The sequence below is a fragment of the Caretta caretta genome, chromosome 2 (assembly GCF_965140235.1).
Source record: "Caretta caretta isolate rCarCar2 chromosome 2, rCarCar1.hap1, whole genome shotgun sequence".
Classification (NCBI taxonomy): Eukaryota; Metazoa; Chordata; order Testudines; family Cheloniidae; genus Caretta; species Caretta caretta.
The window spans coordinates 270,995,267-271,015,206 of NC_134207.1; the positions used below are offsets into that span (position 1 = coordinate 270,995,267).

General features: G+C 53.8%; 1 protein-coding gene across 2 annotated transcripts in view; it reads left to right on the forward strand.

Moving 5' to 3' along the window:
• The first annotated feature begins 12,284 nt into the window (after window positions 1-12,284).
• The window catches only part of AGAP3 (ArfGAP with GTPase domain, ankyrin repeat and PH domain 3), a 258,069-nt gene continuing 250,413 nt past the window's right edge, over window positions 12,285-19,940 (forward strand). For both annotated transcript variants that reach the window (XM_048841958.2, XM_075126135.1), the window contains exon 1: window positions 12,285-12,564. In XM_048841958.2, coding sequence (XP_048697915.2) covers window positions 12,300-12,564 — 265 coding nt within the window. In that variant the 5' untranslated portion in view covers window positions 12,285-12,299. The remainder of the gene's footprint in view (window positions 12,565-19,940) is intronic.

Here is a 19,940-nt window from a genome sequence, read left to right on the forward strand (position 1 = left end):
TAGGCAGCAGTTCTGCGGAAAAGGACCTAGGGGTGACAGTGGACGAGAAGCTGGATATGAGTCAGCAGTGTGCCCTTGTTGCCAAGAAGGCCAATGGCATTTTGGGATGTATAAGTAGGGGCATAGCGAGCAGATCGAGGGACGTGATCGTCCCCCTCTATTCGACATTGGTGAGGCCTCATCTGGAGTACTGTGTCCAGTTTTGGGCCCCACACTTCAAGAAGGATGTGGATAAATTGGAGAGAGTCCAGCGAAGGGCAACAAAAATGATTAGGGGTCTGGAACATATGAGTTATGAGGAGAGGCTGAGGGAGCTGGGATTGTTTAGCCTGCAGAAGAGAAGAATGAGGGGGGATTTGATAGCTGTTTTCAACTACCTGAAAGGGGGTTCCAAAGAGGATGGCTCTAGACTGTTCTCAATGGTATCAGATGACAGAACGAGGAGTAATGGTCTCAAGCTGCAGTGGGGGAGGTTTAGATTGGATATTAGGAAAAACATTTTCACTATGAGGGTGGTGAAACACTGGAATGCGTTACCTAGGGAGGTGGTAGAATCTCCTTCCTTAGAGGTTTTTAAGGTCAGGCTTGACAAAGCCCTGGCTGGGATGATTTAACTGGGAATTGGTCCTGCTTTGAGCAGGGGGTTGGACTAGATGACCTTCTGGGGTCCCTTCCAACCCTTATATTCTATGATTCTATGATTCTATTAGGAAAAACTTTTTCACTAGGAGGGTGGTGAAACACTGGAATGCGTTACCTAGGGAGGTGGTAGAATCTCCTTCCTTAGAAGTTTTTAAGGTCAGGCTTGACAAAGCCCTGGCTGGGATGATTTAGTTGGGGATTGGTCCTGCTTTGAGCAGGGGGTTGGACTAGATGACCTCCTGAGGTCCCTTCCAACCCTGATATTCTATGATTCTATGATTCAATCAGCCACTGAATTCTGTTAAGCAAGAGAAATCAGGGTTTGATTCTACAAGACAAGGAGAAAAAAGAAAAGTTAATTTTGCAAAGAAAAGCCACAGGGTGACCCTAAAAGGGTCAAACCGCAATGGAATTGAGCCAAAGGTGTGACATGACAAACATGATCGTAGATGGACACTTGCAATGAATTTATTGTTATTGCTAACGGTGATTATGTCACAAATGTGTTGCTAATATCAAAAATTGTAAAAAGGCCTTATTATACCGATATTTCACAGGTAATGCTTGTAAATAGTATTGGAACTTTTCGCAGGAAAAAAGACATTCCACACCTGATGTGCTATATGAAAATGGAAACTGAGGCACACTACTCTATTGCTTTCACAGCTAACTGCCAAGATTCCTGTACTATGGACAACATTAATATCTACATTGTCTTAATGTTAATTGGGTTCCAAACGTTTGCCAGAGCTTGTATGGATAAAGTAGCTACGTTCTTTGGCTATTGGCAAGATCACATGAGACTTACAGGAACCATGCTGCAAGAGCAGATCCAATCCACTATTGTTCTAACCAAGTTTTACCTTGAGTTTGTAAAGAGATTCAATCATGTTATTGAACATGAGTTTGATAAACCATTTCTGTTCTACACTGGTACGGCTTCGAACCCAATACTAGCTGTAGTGAGACAGAACCCAGGATGGGGAGCTCTTGAGTTTGTGTCATCCCCTCCTGCATCAATTTTGCATTGGGGTTGTGACATTACTGTCGTAACTTGTGACTGTACAGATCATTGTTGCAACCACTGTTATATATTTGCAGCAAATATTGTACAAAGGTTGTCCTGTGAGGTGTCTATAAAGAGGTTGTGATTTGCTGGTTATGATGATGCTCTCTGTATGTGTGTATCATTTCTGTAGTGGAAGTTATGAATATTGGCTCTGTACTTGTATCTCAGTGTGTTTGGATTCTAAGGCCTTGGCTACACTTGCGAGTTACAGCGCAATACAGGAGCCCCGGGCGCCCTAGCTCACGCCCCGTCCACACGGGCAAGGCACGTGGAGCGCTCCGACCCCACGGCTACAGCGCTGCTGGTCCTCCACCTCGGCGAGTGGAGTAACGTTTGCTCCGCCCCTCCTGGAGCACTGAGGCGCCGGCGTGGACGCCCTGGCTCTAGAGTGCACTCTGATCGGCCTCCAGACGTGTCCCACAATGCGTGTTCTGGCCACTCTGACCATCACTTTGAACTCTACTGCCCTGCCCTCAGGTGACCAACTGTCAGACCCGCCCTTTAAATTCTCTGGGAATTTTGAAAAATCCCCTTCCTGTTTGCTCAGCCAGGCGTGGAGTGCTCTCAGTGCATCTTTCCAGGTGACCTTGCCTCCACGCTGGACCTCATCAGCGTTTGGGGGGAGGAAGCTGTCCAGTCCCAGCTGCGCTCCAGCCGTAGGAATTACGATACCTTTGGGCAGATATCAAGGGATGTGAGGGAAAGGGGCCATGACCGGGACGCACTGCAGTGCAGGGTTAAAGTGAAGGAGCTGCGGAATGCCTACTGCAAAGCCCGTGAGGCAAACCGCCGCTCCGGTGCTGCCCCCGCGACCTGCCGTTTCTACAAAGAGCTGGACGCGACACTTGGGACCGACCCCACCTCCACTCTGGGGGCCACCATGGACACTTCAGAGCCCAGTTCAACAAGGCAGGAGGAGGAGCAAAGCGGGAGCGAGGTTGCTGAGGCGGAGGAAGACACGCCGGCATCCCTAGATGCATGCAGCCAGGAGCTGTTCTCAAGCCTGGAGGAAGGTAGCCAGTTGCGGCGGCCGGTGCTTGGGGAAGGACAAACACCAGAGGAGGTTCCCGGTAAGCGGCTTTTATTTTGGGAAGGAAGTTATTCGGCGCGGGCTTTTGGGGCGAGGAGGGTTAGGGCTCCATGCATGCCTAGATGCGGAATAAGGCGTTGAGGTGCTCTCACATCGCGGTAATCGGCCTCAGTGATCTCTTCAAAGGTCTCATGCAGAAGCTGGGCAATGCGCTTGGGCAGGTTTCTCGGGAGAGCCACTGTGGTCCTTGTCCCAGTCAGGCTAACATGTCCATGCCACTGTGCCATGAGGGGCGGGGGGACCATTGCTGCACACAGGCAAGCTGCATGTGGGCCAGGGCGGAAGCCGCCTTGCAGTAGAAGACCCTCCCTTGCTTCCCAGGTCACCCTCAGCAGTGAGATCTCTTCCAGGATGAACTCCTGTGGAAAATGTGGGGACAGTGTTCAGTATAGGGGCTCCCTGCCGCTGTTGGTTCTCCCCAAGGCACAGAAACCCAGAGGACAGTACAGCCGTGAAACAATCAGTCCCCCTTGACCCTGTGCTTACTCACCATTTTAAGGCTCCCATGGGTTGTGTGCGCTCCCTTTGGGACGGGCAAATGATGCTCTTGTGTAGACTGTGAATGCCCTTAAGTATGGGGGAATTGTTGCTCTGTCTGGTGTGAACAATGTTGCCTCTGTGAAGTGTTGCATTTTGCCCTTACTGATGCAACCTTGAGATCTCAGCTGTCCGTGTTGGCCGAAAGACTCCAAAGAGTCAGGAGGCGGCCACGTAGAAGCAAGGAAGACACGTTGCATGAAGTCATGCAGCATTCAAGTAATGAAAATCAAAAAGGGCAGGAGTGGCTGGAGAGTGAAAGGAGGGTCTGCCAGCAGAATGCGGATCGTGAAGCGCCAAGCGGACTCGATACACACCCTCATAGCCATGCAGGCAGAGCTCTACCGCGCCCCCCCGCCCCACAGCCCTTGTCCCAAAACTCTTTCCCTTGTGCCCCCATGTCACCTCCAACCCACTTTCCCCAACATCTGGGTTCTTACCGCCACCAGCTGCCTCCAACACCTGTAGCTTCACCCCCAGCCCTGAAAACTACGACCCCGACCCACCGCGCTCAGCCCCCATCACCAGGCAGTAGGGCCACCCTGAAGTGTCACACTCAGTGCACAGCACTCCAGACAGGAAGGCTGAGTATGAGAACAGGACCTATGCAAACCTGTGATGGTTCCGTTTCCCACCCCCTTGCCCTTTCGGTTTCCCAAGCAGTTGTGTCTCTTTTCAATAAATTAATTTTCTTTTCAATAAATGGATTTTTTGGCTTTGAAAACATCCTTTACTACTGCATAAAATAAAGGATACCTTAGCCCAGGAAAGAAACAGGCACTGCAAGTCAGCGTATCATACGTAGCAAACACAGATTCCTACTAACATTGGAACCGCTGCACTTCACTCCCGTGCAGGGCACCAGACATTACTGGTAGCTTTCAGCCTCAGATTGCTCCCTCAAGGCATCCCTAATCCTTGCAGTCCTGCGCTGGGCCCCCTAAGAGCCCTGTCCTCTGGCTGTTCAAATTCAGCCTCCAGATGTTGAACCTCCGAGTTCCATGCCTGAGTGAATCGTTCACCCTTCCCTTCACAAATGTTATGGAGGGTACAGCATGCGGCTATAACCACGGGGATGCTGTCATCGACCAGGTCCAGCGTCCCATACAGAGAGCACCAGCAGCCCTTTAAACAGCCAAAAGCACACTCCACAGTCGTTCTGCACCGGCTCAGCCTGTTGTTGAACCGCTCCTTGCTGCTGTCAAGGCTCCCTTGTAGGGTTTCATGAGCCATGGCATTAAAGGGTAAGCAGGGTCTCCAAGGATCACAATGGGCATTTTGACTTCCCCTACAGTGATCTTCTTGTCTGAGAAAAAAGTCCTGGCTTGCAGCTTTCTGAACAGGCCAGCGTTCCGAAAGATGCGTGTGTCATGCACCTTTCCAGGCCAGCCTGCGTTAATGTCAATGAAACGCCCACGGTGATCCACAAGCGCCTGGCGAACCATAGAGAAATACCCCTTCCGATTAACGTACTCTGAGGCTAGGTGGGCTGGTGCCAGAATTGGAATATGTGTGCCATCTATTGTCCCTCTGCAGTTAGGGAAACCCCTTTGTGCAAAGCCAGCCACAATTTCATGCACGTTACCCAGAGTCATGGTTCTTCTGAGCAGGATACGATTAATGGCCCTGCAAACTTGCATCAACACGATTCCAACTGTCGACTTCCCCACTCCAAACTGGTTAGCAACCGATCGGTAGCTGTCTGGAGTTGCCAGCTTCCACACTGTAATAGCCACCTGCTTCTCCATCATCAGGGTAGCTCTCAATCTCGTGTCCTTGCATTGCAGGCTGGGGGCGAGCTCCTCACACAGTCCCATGAAAGTGGCTTTTCTCGTCCGAAAGTTCTGCAGCCACTGCGCGTCATCCCAGACTTGCATGACGATGTGATCCCACCACTCGGTGCTTGCTTTCTGAGCCCAAAAGCAGCGTTCCACGGTGGTGAGCATGTCCGCGAATGCCAAAAGCAAACTTGTGTCATATGCGTTACTCAAGCTGATATCATCGTCCGAGCCCTCACTGTCACTTTGGATCATAAGGAATAACTCGACTGCCAAATGTGACATGCTGGCGAGACCCATCAACATACTCTTCAGCAGTTCGGGCTCCATTCCCGCAGACCGAAAGGGAAGACAGAGCACGCAGTTCAAAAACCACTGAAAGATGGTGCCAAATGTGGACGGAAGCTCAGGGATTGCTGGGATGCGAACCGATGCATCATGGGGCGTTGGGACAGGACCCAGAATGCCTCACACCCCCTTCCCACAAGCCACAGCGCCAGAATGGGAAGAGGTAGGGACAGCTCAGTGGTTTGAGCATTGGCCTACTAAACCCAGGGTTGTGAGTTCAATCCTTGAGGGGGCCATTTAGGGATCTGGGGCAAAAATTGGGGATTGGTCCTGCTTTGAGCAGGGGGATGGACTAGATGACCTCCAGAGGTCCCTTCCAACCCTTATATTCTAGGATTCTAGGTGCCCTGTGGGATAGCTGCCCATAATGTACCGCTCCCAATGCCGCTGCGAGTGCCGCAAATATGGCCACAACAGTGGTCTTGCAGCTGTCAGTGTGGACAGACTGCAGCGCTTTCCCGACTGCGCTCTCCGAAGACAGGTTTAATTCAAAGTGCTCTACATCTGCAAGTGTAGCCATGCCCTAAGCAACAATTCATCCCTCACAGAAATTCTGCCCTTACCCTATTCACCTAGGGCTTGCTCTAGAGGAACACTTTCCTGAGCAACAACAGACTCTTGCTGGGTCTCACTTACATCCAGGATCACCTTTGGCCCATCCGGCGGATTCCTCCACAATCCCCTTTCAGGCAAACTCACAGACTTCCTAGATAAAAGGTCAGAAGCATTCTCCTTCCCTTTGCCACACACAAGTTCAGGAATCTTTTCCTTCTTGCTACAGGTTTCCATACCCTCAGTAGGTAACAGGATCAAATCACCTTCATGCTCTCCTTGTGCCCTGGCTAGGATCTCACCCTGATTAGACAAAGTTGCAACACCCTTTCCCAACAACACACTAGCAACAGGCAAAATACAAGCACCAGAATTGTCTGGGCTCTGGGATTTTACATAGACACTAACTGGATGCGACCTAGTTACAGGGCCATTCTCCCTGTAGACACAGACTTAGGACCATTCCCTTCCTGGGCTTTAGCTGAATCCAGAACCAACTCTGAGACAACTGCATGACCCTCAACCATCACAGGCTGAAAAGGCCTCTTCTGTCTGCTCCACAGACAAAGAACTGGAGACACCTTCTCCTTTACCAGACACACAGCTTGGGATCTCATTTGCCTTGTCCCAGCACACAAGGCTGTTCACAGACAACTGCTTGGAGACCAAGGTAGGTTCCTCCATAGGCAAGTCAATACCCCTGACAGACACAGGCACATTTCCTTCACTGTCACAGTTTTCCACACAGGTAACAGGTAAGGTATAGGGACAGTCATCTTCCACTATCCTCGCCTTCCCACACTGCTGGTTTGGTGTGCCTTAAAAGTGGAGAAACCCCAGCCTTGGGCTGTAACTGCCCTGCTCTAAGCAATTTGCCCTAATCTGATACTCTCAGAAGTGTCCCACCAAGGTCAATATACAAGTTAGCTCTTACCCACAAATCATGCTGTTGCCAATCCTTTAGAATCTAAAATCTAAAGGTTTATTCATAAAAGGAAAAAGATAGAGATGAGAGCTAAAACTGGTTAATGGAATCAATGACATACAGCAATGGCAAAGTTCTTCATTCAGGCTTGTAGCAGTGATGGAATAAACTGCAGGTTCAAATCAAGTCTCTGGAGAACATCCACAGCTGGGATGGGTCTTTCAGTCCTTGGTTCAGAGCTTCAGTTTGTAGCAAAGTCCCTCCAGAGGTCAGAAGCAGGATTGAAGACAAGATTGAAGGGTTTTCAGGACCTTTTATATTCTCTGCCCGTGGAAGATCACAGCAGCAAGATGGAGTTTGGAGTCACATGGGCAAATCACATGTCCATGCAGGACTCAGTTCTTTTCAGGCTGACGCCAGTGTTTACATGTTAGTTCGAAAGTTCCCAGGAAAGCTCAGATGTGGATTGGCGTCTCCCAAAGTCCATTGTGCGTTAAGTGTTTCTTGATTGGGCACTTACTGAGAAGAGTCCCTTCTCAAGAAGCTGACCAGATGCTTCACTGAGGCTACTTAGAATCAAAACACATTGAGATACAAGTACAGAGCCAATATTCATAACTTCAACTATAAAAATGATACACACATACAGACAGTATAATCATAACCAGCAAATCACAACCTCTTTATAGACACCTCACACGACAACCTTTGTACAATATTTGCTGCAAATATATAACAGTGGTTGCACAATGATCTGTACAGTCACAGGTTATGTCAGTAATGTCAGAACATTCCCATGTTAGAGATCGGTACAAGCCGCCCTTTGGAGCTCCTGAAACCTTCCTCCTTAGACCTGAAATCTAGATCAGATGCACCGTTTGGCACAGCAGTACTGCACTCCTTCTTTGACTTGGTCTCCTCTTCCCACTGTCCCCAAGGGGAGTACTACTTCCCAGATTCCCAGCAGTGGAAATATGCAGAGGAAACGCAGGTCACTCACCTGAAACCAGAGTTCTGTGACGGGGACTTCTTGCCCACATTCCCCTCTTCCTCCAAGTCCGGATGTTAACTTTGCACTGAAGGAAGTGGGAGAAGGAATGGAGGTGTCTCGCACACCACACCCCTCTATGGACCTGCCGGCTGAATGTTTGAGCAGCCAGGGGCAGAGTGGGACTACTACTAAAAGCCTCTACTGGTCCAAGCTGCACCATCAACACCTCCGAAGGACGTGAATGTGCAGAGCCCATCTCAAATACTCCAATTCCAGGGGAGTAACCATCATATGCTTCATAATGTGGGGCTCCAGGATATTCTCTCGATATTGACATTGTTCCAGGCTATTTTATAGCCATACTTGTCTGTCCAATCCAACGGTAAGGCCCCAATTCTGCAACTGGATCTGTGCTGCCTTTGCACTGGCTTGGAGTCTCAGTATCATCAGTGAGGGACTCTGCGGGCACAGGACTCTGCCAATGGGCGTTTCTTGCAGGACTGGGACCTCATTTATCTCCAAACATAGAAGCTGGAATAAGGGTGCGGGGGGGGGGGGGGGCTGCTGCATCCCCTGGCTTGAAGTGGTTTTCATCATATACAGGGTTTACAGCTTGGTTCAATGGCTCTCAGAACCCCCGGTATACACATGGTTCCAGCCCCCCGTCTCCAAAGCTGTTTCAAAGACAAATGCGCTTACAGAGATGGTTTGACTGGCCGCGTAGCAGTGTAACTACTCTGGTTTGTTCCCTTGACATTCATGCTGCTGTGATGGGGTGTACAAATCCCACAATAGGCTAGAAAGAGTTAAAGGCCAGTACTGGACCCAGGTAGACTCCGCCAGCCCTACTGAGCATGCTCCAACTAGAGAAAAGCGAGCAACCCGGATCAGAGGTGGGGAGGGGGACAGACGTGCGTGGAGAGCTCCTTAGAAGGGCACCGGAGAAGCCTGCCCAAGGGAATAAGACTCTATTCAGTGCGGAGCCCCACTGCAGCTAACAGTTTGGTGCCTTTTCTTTTTCTTTTCACCTTATATTGGACCGGAAGCCAAGGGAGAAAAGCAAACAGTAGGAAGTGACCCATGGAGGATAACTTGGAGGGCACCTTCAGTGGCCAGACACTGTTGACCCTCTTAGGGCCCTGGGTCACAGCCCAGTGCGGTGCGTCAGCCCAAACACTCCTCCCACTGCCCCTACAACTGGAGGGACCCAACTTGCCTGCCCACCTCGCTGCACCTCTGATTAAAAGTAGGCCTGGATCGCAAGACCTGCTCGCTGGGAGGTGGTCCTAAATGCGCTAACCACTAGCCCACCAAGGACTCTGTTACAATCACATTTTCAGAGTCACGGGTGGACTTTCTTTAAAACGTGGTACCTGTTTCTTTAGTGTGTGATACCGAATGTGCATCTGTTGCTGGACGAAACACAAAGCATTTCATTGCATTAGTTACTCAAATGTATTATACTGGGCTGGTAGCTCCATTGTAGCTACGGTTGAAACTTTGGTTTCGCAGCTGATTCGTCGAGTCTGAGGTTTGTCGACACCAGGACTTTGCATTTCAGTAATGTGAGTTTGTTGCTGTTACAGCGCCCCTGTAAGGTGTCTACACACACCCCCTTTTTTTAAAGCGAATTGTTGAGCATCTTAAGCCACAGTAAGTGATCCCCCCTGAGCGGGGAATAGCCCCACTTTGCAGTGAGTTTGTTTGCTGTAAGGTTCATGTGGACACACTCCTAACTCCTGTTCTTCTGGCAATCCTCCCCCCAGTATCCCACACTGCAGAGCTTCGAGCCCAGACTGGCCTGCCTGCGTGCCTGCCCTTCTTTTCGTGCACAAGCTTTTGGTAGCCTAGGACTCTCACTTAATATCGAGAAGACTAAAGTGCTCATCAGCCTGCTTCAGGCCTTGCACGTGACCCACCACGAACCACCACCGAGGGACAGACTTTGGAGGCAGTTGAGCACTTCTGCTACCTTCGTAGCCAACTCTCTCAAAACGCAAAGACTGACAGGCCGATCGAGCACAGGAACCAGCGTGCAAGTGCTTCCTTTGCTTTGACGCCGCGTTTTCACAGACCGTGACCTGCCACAGGACTCCAGGATCCAGGTCTATGAGGCGGTTCTCATCCCTACATTCCTCGATGGATGCGAAACCTGGGTGACCTGTCAACAGCCCCTCAAGAGTCTGGAGAGGTACCACCGCACCCAAGAAGCAGCTGGTGGACAGTTTTCCAGAAAGCATCCAAACCCCCATGGCAGCATCCTTGACCCCACATGTCCCCTGGGGGCTCACTGGGAGGAGATTTCTCCGGACGGATGGTGACTTTTCCACACTGAGGGGAACTCCCATGCTGGTGGTCTGTCACTGCAGCCGCAGGGCAAGCTCTGCACACGTCTCTAGGGAAGTCTTTCACACCCTGAAGGTCTGCAGCTACTGTTGGTCATCCTGCATCACTGCAGTGCTGTCTCACCAGACAGTGTGACCTGAGAGTCCAGGAATGGTGCTTCCTCAAGTGAAGCTGCTCCAGATACATGCCCTGCAAAAGCAATCGCTCAGTTTTAATCTCTTGCTCCTCCTCCACTGGTAGGCATATCACAACAGCATCCGAAGCTGCCAAGCCAAATCCATCTGACTCCAGATGCCTGTGCATCGTCCTGTTTGTACTGACGAGTGCCATGATCATGGTGCTCGGCAGCGTGCCTTCCATACCGCCTCACACCAGTTCAAAAATGGTGTTGCCAAAATATGGCTGAATTATGGGATGCCAGGAGAGCAATGATGGTCATTTGTTGGTTTGCCCCAGAATTCCTTAATATCGGAATTTTGGACTTGGGCTCTTCCAATGTCACACTGTGAGACAAATCTCAGCGCAGGGTGGAGTGGTGGCGTTGCACCCTAAGACATCTGGCCAGAATGCCATGCACTGAATTGGAACAAGCGCAGAGCTGTGTGAACGCAATGATTAAAAAGGGAAGTCCACTAAACTGCCGTACCAAAGTGGTGTGGCTGCACTTCAGTTTAATAGAGCCAAGGTGCTGCACTCAGAGCAAGCGACCTAATCCGCTGTAACATCCCTGTGTAGAGAGACCCTGAGGCATCGGGTGTGGTGTTTGGAGTGTGCCGATGACACCCTGCTGTATGCTTCTCTCTCTCTCTCTCTCATCTGACTCTGAGGTTCAGTACCTTGCCTTGCAAACTGAACTCTGCTGGCTTTTGAGCGATGCCCCAGCCTGCCCCTGACAGACACTGGATAGCATGCTGTCTTTCCAAGCAACATGGAGAACTGCAGGGATGCATCACATAGAGGTTGGACTGTGTCCTCATTAAGGCAGTCACATTTAGGGCAGGGCAACTAATTCCTGGCTGGCTACTCCAGGCCTATGCTCAGCCCCCTCACTTGCTCTGTGGAAATCAATACAGAGCAAAGGTACGGGTGATGCTGGGCTGTATTGTAGGTAGGTTTGGGCTCTAAAGAGACACAAGAAGTGACCGGGGGGAAATGTGCCATTTTGTATACGGTGTGGTGTGTCCCAGAATCCCAGCCTCTGCCTGTGCTCCAACTTCCCTGCACTGTGCTGGGGGATCAATCAACAGAGCGGGTCAGTGCAGTTCTCTCTGCCAAGTACCGGGAGACCTGCCGGTGCACCCACGGAGCTCTTGGACCCCCCTTTCTGTGCTGAGCCATGTCAGCCCTGCAAGTGGGGAAGCATGAGCTGCTCCGGTCACCAGGATGGGCAGGGCTGGGCCAGGGCCCCTGATGTTCCCGAGGGAACCCCAAGGACAAGCCTGGAGGGGGGGTAACATCTGGCACCGCAGGTCGTGGCTGCCAGAGGCGGAGGGATGAGAGGTTGGGGGGAGCCTGAGCTCTGCATTAACAAAATGTTTGGGGGGTGAATCGATGACCCCCCCGGCCCCGGGGCCGCTGGCAGAGCGAAGACTGCTAACAACGCCCCAGTCAGAAGCCGCCCGGCCCCGGGTGTCGGCGGCCGGGCACAGCCCTGCGGGGGCGGCGCGGGGGGCGCTCCAGCCGCAGCGCCGGCAGCGGGCGAGGCCGGCCCGCGGGCCGAGCTCCGGGGCGGGGCCGGCGGGGGGCCGAGGCTGCCGGAGGCAGGCCCCTTCCCCTCCCCTGCGGGGGCCGGTCCCCGGAGCCGGCGCTGACGCGGGGCGAGGCGGGGGCGGTGCGTGACGCGGGTCCTGCTGCGGCGGCTGGCGGGGCGGGCCGGGCTGGGGAGCGGCGGAGCCAGCAGCGGAGACCGGACCGCGCCGCGCCGAGCCGAGCCGCGCCGCGCCGGGCCGGGCCATGCAGCGGCTGCCGCCGGCCTGGGCACCCGCCGCCCCGCGCCGCTGAGCCCCGCGCCCGCCGCAGCCATGAACTTCCAGGCGGGGCCCGGGCAGAGCCCGCAGCCGCAGAGCCTGGCGGCGCCGGGCGGGCCGGGGCCGGGCTCCTCGGGGCCGCCGCAGGCCGGGCCGCCCCCGCCCCAGTTCGGCCTCTCCAACTCGGCGGCCATCCGCGCCGAGATCGGGCGCTTCGAGTCGGTGCATCCCAACATCTACGCGGTCTACGACCTGCTGGAGCGGGTGGAGGACCTGGGGCTGCAGAGCCAGATCCGGGAGCACGTCATCTCCATCGAGGGTGAGCGCGGGCCGGGCCGGGCCGGGCCGGGACCGGGGGCGGAGTGCAGGCTGAACCGGGCCGAACCGAACCGGGCCCGGGGGGAGGACTGCGGGCCGGGCCGGGCCGAACCGAACCGGGCCCGGGGGGAGGACTGCGGGCCGGGCCGGGCCGAACCGAACCGGGCCCGGGGGGAGGACTGCGGGCCGGGCCGGGCCGGGCCGAACCGAGCCCGGGGGGGGGAGCGCGGGCCGAGCCGGGCTGGGCCGAACCGGGCCCGGGGGGCGGAGTGCAGGCTGAACCGGGCCGAACCGGGCCCGGGGGGCGGAGTGCAGGCTGAACCGGGCCGAACCGGGCCCAGGGGGCGGAGTGCAGGCTGAACCGGGCCGAACCGGGCCCAGGGGGCGGAGTGCAGGCTGAACCGGGCCGAACCGGGACCGGGGGGGGAGTGCGGGGTCGGGCCGAATCGAACCGGGGAGGAACTGCGGGCCGAACCGCGCCAGGCCGGGGGGAAGTGCGAGCTGAGCTTTGTCCGAGGGGGAGCGCAGGCCGAGCCGAACCGGGCCCAGGGGGGAGGAGAGTGCGGGCCAGGCCGAACCGAACCGGGCCCGGAGGGGAGGAGTGTGGGCTGAGCTTTGTCCGAGGGGGAGCGGGGGCCGGGCCATGCGGGGAGTGCTGGCCGAACGGGACCCTGCCGGAGGGGAGCGCGGGCCGGGCTGAACTGAACCGGGTCCGGGAACATGAGCCGAACTGGACTGGTCCCTCCTTTCTGCGCAGGGAGCCAGAGCCGGGGCGACCCTCTGGCCCCAGGGGAGCGTGGGCCAAACCAGGCCGGGATTGGGGGGCACAGAGCCAGGATTGGGGGGCACAGCATCAGAGTAACCCTCTTGCCCGAGGGGAGCGTGGGCCAAACCAGGCCGGGATTGGGGGGCACAGAGCCGGGATTGGGGGGCACAGCATCAGAGTAACCCTCTGGCCCGAGGGGAGCGTGGGCCAAACCAGGCCGGTGGGCGCAGAGCTGGGGCAAATCTCTCGCCTGAGGGAGCGCTGGCCGAACTGGCACTTGAGGTAGGGAGAGGCCAGTCAGGTCTGAGATCTTCCTCTCCCACAAGGCCCAAGGAGGAGACTGAAGTAGATGAGGAGGGACGGTGCTGGCCCTGGGGGACAAGCCCAAACCGCGGTCCGAGAACCAGGTCTCTAAGGGTTTGAGTTGGAAACAAATGTGCTGGCACTGGAATTGGAGAGACTGGGCCATAGACAGGGCCTCCCCGACTGCGCTGGCCTCGCTGGGGCTGAGCTGAAAGCAGAGATGGTGGGGGTCAGGGAAGGGACTCCCGGATTGGGAATGGGGTGCCTTGGGAACAGGGTCCAGTCTCTGCCAAGGAGGAGCTCAAATGGGACTGGGAGCGTGTGGGGAGCCCCTCTGGGTCTGGGGACTGGACCCTGTTGTGTTGGGGCTCCTCAGGAAGGATGGGCCCCGGGTGCAGTGTGGCTCCCGCATCACAACGGGTGACAGCTGGTCCCCAGGGAGGAGTCATGGAGCATGACTTGTTTCCGACCAGGGCCGAGGGAGTGGGATGCTGGGTTCCTTTGGCCTTTGCACTGACTTGGCTTCGCTCTCCAGAGACGTTGGGACTGATTCTGGAGGCAACACTGGTTAATCCCCTGTTAATCCTCAACTGATTGATCTGCCATGGCATGGGTGAGAGGGGATCGGACCCACTGGTGGTTTCTGCCGTGGGCTGGCTGCCGCTTGGCTCTGAGTCCTGAGGATGGATGTGGGTGGCGCGCTTTGGCCTCTCTGTGGGGATGCTTGTCAGGTCCTTTCCTGGCCGGCTCTGTGCTCAGCGGGTTGGGACTCACTAGTTCCACTGAACTCGCCACTGGGGCCGGTGCACGGGACGCGCAGGGAATGTTCGGGTGTCTTGCTCATTCTTGCTGCCTTCATTTTGTGCCTGTCAGAATTGCTGCCTGTTTGTGTTTTGTCTCCTTCTGAAGGAGGCTCTTTAGCTTCATCCTCGGCTCCTTGTTCCGCTGTGTTGGCAGCGTCTGATTAGACAGGATAAAAGTACCTTATAAAAGTGCGATCAGATCTTTCCTCTAAAGAGCTGCCCCCGCCTGCCCACTCAGCTTCCCCTGGGCAGGAGCGAGCTGCCAGGCTGCTGCAGAAAATGGAGCCCCGGCTGCCGGTGTGTTTTCTCCATGGCTCTGCAGATAGGCTGTGATTAATCAATGACTGAACATCACATAGCCCCCCTGTGCTTCAGCCCCTGGTGTTTATTAATGAGGAGATGATCTGATGTAAGAATCGTCTCCGGAGACCCAGGCTTTGCTTAGGGCACATGCATACTTGTGTGGGACTGGTGCCCACTCTGCCGCTGCCCCAGCCAGGGGGCTGAGGGCCGGTAGAAGGGCTCGCTGCCAGAATGGGGTGCTTGTGCCCTTACAAGCCAGAGGTTGGGGGAAGCCACGGTAGCAGTGTGTCTTTCCTCAGAACAGAGCCTGCTGTAGATTTGCTGTTGGCTCCAGCCAGAGCAGCCCCCCCCAGTGAATGTGCCTCAGTGGCCCTGACCCCCCCGCATGCAGATGGGATTAATTCCCCTGCCTGGGTGGCCAAAGTGGGTCAGATGGATACAGAATTCTGTAATTGTGGGAAGACTGTTTGTTTGTGGACTTGGGCCCTTCTCACCGTCAGAGTCCCTGTGTCCCTTCTCTGGCCACCACTCAGTTTAGATTGAAGTCCTTGCAGTCCACTTGCGAAGACTTCAGTCTAAACTGGCTGGGAAATGCGAGTAAGTCACTTCTCCCTCCCGAGGCCGCCCAGACAGAAGGCTGAGAAAGGGGCACCTCTTGCCTGCGTGAAGTAGCGTGGTTGTGTGGCATGAGGTGGAGGGGAGAAGTTGGGGCTCTGGAAACCTGAGTGGTGCCGTGGTGTGGCTGGTGGATCCCTCCAATTTGGCGCTGATCAGACAGGTGTGGTGTTCAACAGCATGTGCCTCTCTGTTAGTTAATCAGGTAACGGGGCCCAGGAAGCTCAGATCCCCTGCAGGTTAGCGGGGGAGGCAGCTCATTAGCAACAATTGCCCTGGGTGTTTGGATCTGTGTTAATGAAAAGCTCCTTTGAGCTAGCAGCTTTTGCCAGGGTTACTGCACGAGGCAGGTCAGAGAGCAGTGCATGCTCAAGTCTTTGCCCGGTTGGCACAGGCTCCAGTGGGTGCGTGTGTGTGTGTCTGGTAGGGGGCAGAGGTAGGGTCTGCTTGTCTGCGTGCTCACAGGGGAAAGCAGGTGGCAAGGGCTGGTTCCCAGGGGCGATTGCAAGAAGCCTGTGTATCGGCCAGAAGCTGCTTTGGACAGGCCTGCATTTGCTGGACAGGTGCACTCAGCTAGCTGGTGCCCAGTGTGTTCCAGGCTTGTTTATCGCTCCAATGTTTGCAGCATGAGCTGTCACAGCTGGTCTCGAGGAGGCTTGTGTATTACCAGCTGTGGGAGCTGGGGAGCTTGGTCATAGAAACTGCATCAGAGCGCGGCAAAGCTGACTGCAGGAATGGGGCGTGGGAGTGGCAGGGAGCCTACGCATTGGGAGCTTGGCCATTGAATTGTGTCTAGCAGGTGGGGGAGGCTGAGCGTGGGGGGTGAGGGGGAGGCTGGGCAATGAGGCCATGCTCTGGCTGATTTTGACCGTGGGGATTCAGACCTCTGCCCACTAAGAAGCCCGTTATTCTGCCTGAGGAATCTGCTGGAGTGTCTCCTGTACCTCTTGGTAGCACCGCGGTGAACTGGTCCCTCCAGAGGCCTCCGGTCTTTCTTGATTCTGCCCAGTGGCCCCCCCCCATTCATTGAAATAAAGAAACCATCCTGAGTATTGTCTTGAGTCCTCCAAGGTGGCAGTTCCTTGCGTCCTCGGTCCATCCTGAGCTCTGTCAGTGTGAGTTCCCCGCATAGGGGCCAGGAGCTGGGAGCCTGGGCCTTGTAGGGGACCTGTGCAGTCCTCTAGCAGGGGACAGGGCTGCTCATCCTTCTGGCCTGAGGAGCCCTGCTTTCAAATCTATATCTGGTTCTGAGTGAGAAAAATTTGTCCACTTGGCTAACATTATTGTTTCCAATAGTACCCACAGTGAACTGGGTTCTTCCCAGTGTAAGGGAGAAGCCACTGTCCCCTGCCTCTAGGAACTGATGGTTGAAAGAGAGAGAAATAGGCAAATAAACCAAGAGTAGTGGGAAGGGGAGCAATGCAGAGCTAGGCTGACAGAAGCCCCTCTCATCAACCTGCCTAAGGAGTGACTTCCTGAGAACCGGCACACTTCCCTCGGTGGCAGCAGATCTTTGGCTATTCCCAGCAGAGGAGTAGTGGCCGGAGATGGGTCCTTGGGCTGTAAAGAAGAAACTTGCCATTTCCCTGCTGTGGTGTGCATTGTCACGGCTTCGTCCTGGCAGGTGTCCAGCCCCTGAAGTTCCAAGGCTGGGCTGCCGCCACCGGCGCTCGCTGTTCTGGAAACCCAAATGTAGCCCAGCTGTAGCCAGAGCTGCTGGGGGGGAGAGAGCTGGGCTCCCACCCAATCACCCCAGACTCAGCCCATAGTCTCGTGGGGAGCGGGTGGACATTGGCCGTACCTCTGCTTCTCCAGGATGGAGGAGAGCTGGGCCAGGCTCCCCTTGTTTGACCCCCTTTACACAGAACTTGGGTCTAGCGGCCTGCCCCCTCTTGGGGCACAACAGAGGCCAAAACCCCCTGGAGCAAAGACACATCGCAGTTGGGACTCGCTGCTTCTCCCAGCTAAAGTCAAGTGTGTCCCCTTCGCTACTGCAAAGCCACCCCCCACCGAGGGGCTACGTGACCTGGGGCTGGAATGCTGGTCTCACTGGGGCGGCCGCTGCTGCAGTACAGTGTCGGATGTGTACAGCTCAAGAAGGAGGTTGGTAGATGCCCCGGGTTCAGAGAAGAGCCAGGAGAATGATTTAAGGATTAGAAAACCTGCCTTAGAGTGATAGAAAAACATCCCATCTTGAGTCTAAAAGTTCTGCTCTAGCCCAAAGAAGAACTAACTGGGACATCCTACGGTCTGTGTTGTGCAGGAGGTCAGACTAGATGATCACATGGAACATGAGAATGGTCAGAGCAGTGGTCTGTCTAGCCCCGTATCTTGTTTTCTGACAATGGTCAGTACCAGGTGCTTCAGAGGGAATGAACAGGTCAGGTCAATTGTCGAGTGATCCATCCCCTGTTGTCCAGTCCCAGCGTTTGTAGTCAGAGGCTAGAGACTCCCAGAGCATAGGGTTTTGTCTCTGACCATTTTGGCTAATAGCCATGGTTGAACCTATCCTCCAGGAACTTATCTTATTCTTTTTTGAACCCATTTACACTTTTGGTCTTCACAGCATCCCCTGGCAATGAGTTCCACAAGTTGACTGTGCATTGGGTGAAGTAATACTTCCTTGTGTTTGTTTTAAACCTGCTGCCTGTTGGTGTCTTCTGGCCTTTGAATCAGGTAGACCCAGATCCCATGTGTGTAATCATGCTGCCCATCTGACCGAACCTGCTGTCCTTTGCTATACTGGGGCTGGTCATGTACAGGGAGCTCACCGTTTCAGTGTGTTCGGCATCCTCCTTTACTGGCCGGTTCACTTGGGTAACAGAACTGCTGCTGCCAGGAGATAGTGCTGTAGCTCAAGCAGCAGAAGTCAGGAATGAAGGAATTGCTAGCCTGGCTTAGGCCCAAGGTCCAGTATCCCATCTCTGATGCTGGCAACACAGCGGCAAATGAAATTCAGTGTTGACAAGTGCCAGGTAATGCACCCTGACGGGAAACGTTTAAACAAGTCCGAAACTGTACAGGTTTCTCAGTGAACTGAGTCAGCTCATGAAAGTGACGCTGTGGTCACAAAAAGCAAATGATGTTAGGAGGCTAAGGAGTGGGATGAGGACCAATACAAAGCAGATTTTATTGATAATATCTGTGGATTTATGTAGATCAGCGGTGCAGCCTCAGTGGGATACTGTGTCACCCCATCTCAGAAAGGGTTCTGAGACCTAGATGGATTCACAGAACAGCAACGAGAACGATCAAGGGCCTTGAAAACTTCTCTATGAAGAGTGATTGAAAAGCTTGGGATTGTTACCTTAGAGAGGAGATAAATAAGAGGGGATATGATAAAAGTCTATAAAATACTGACTGGTATAGATATGGGAGGTCAGGAGTGTCCAATTCCCTGTTTTCTAATACAGGAGCTAGGGGACATTCTGTGAAATTAAATGGTGGGAAATTCAAAACTGAGCATGTGATTAAACTGTGGAACTCATGGCTACAGGAAGTCATTGAGGCCAAAAACGTAAGATTCAAGAAGGGATTGGACATTTACAAGGATACCAAGAATATTCAGAGTTGTAATAATTAACGACCACGGATATTGGAATGGATATTAAACCTTTTACTTCAGGGTTTGTCAGTTTCAAACTAGGAGAGATCATGCTGAGACCTATGCAGGGGGCACATTTCCCCCCCCACCCCCAATTTTCTCTGCAGAATCTGGTGCTGACCACTGTCAGAGAGGACACTGGGTTAGATGGACCTCCGGTCTGATCCAGTCTGGCAGTTTCACTGTTAGAAGATAGGGAAGATTGCTCCCAAACTGCATTCCCTAGGTCGTTCATTCACATACATTCATAGATATTTAGGTCCGAAGGGACCATTATGATCATATAGTCAAACCTCCTGCAAAATGCAGGCCACAGAATCTCACCCACCCACTCTTGCAATAAACCTCTCACCTATGTCTGAGCTATTGAAGTCCTCAAATCGTGGTTTAAAGACTTCAAGGTGCAGAGAATCCTCCAGCAAGTGACCCGTGCCCCATGCTACAGAGGAAGGGGAAAACCCCCCAGGGCCTCTTCCAATCTGCCCTGGAGGAAAATTCCTTCCTGACCCCAAATATGACGATCAGCTGAACCCTGAGCATATGGGCAAGATTCACCAGCCAGACACCCAAGAAATAATTCTCTGTAGTAACTCAGATCCCACCCATCTAACATCCCATCACAGGCCATTGGGCCTATTTACCATGAATATTTAAAGATCAATTAATTGCCAAAATCATGTAATCCCATCTCCTCCATAAACTTATCAAGTTTAATCTTGAAGCCAGATAGGTTTTTTGCTCCCACTGCTTCCCTTGGAAGGCTGTTCCAGAACTTCACTCCTCTGATGGTTAGAAACCTTCGTCTAATTTCAAGTCTAAACTTCCCGATGGCCAGTTTATATCCATTTGTTCTTGTGTCCACATTGGAACTGAGCTTAAATAATTCCCTCTCCGGTATTTATCGCTCTGATATATTTATAGAGAGCAATCCTATCTCCTCTCAGCCTTCTTTTGGTCAGGCTAAACAAGCCAAGCTCCTTGAG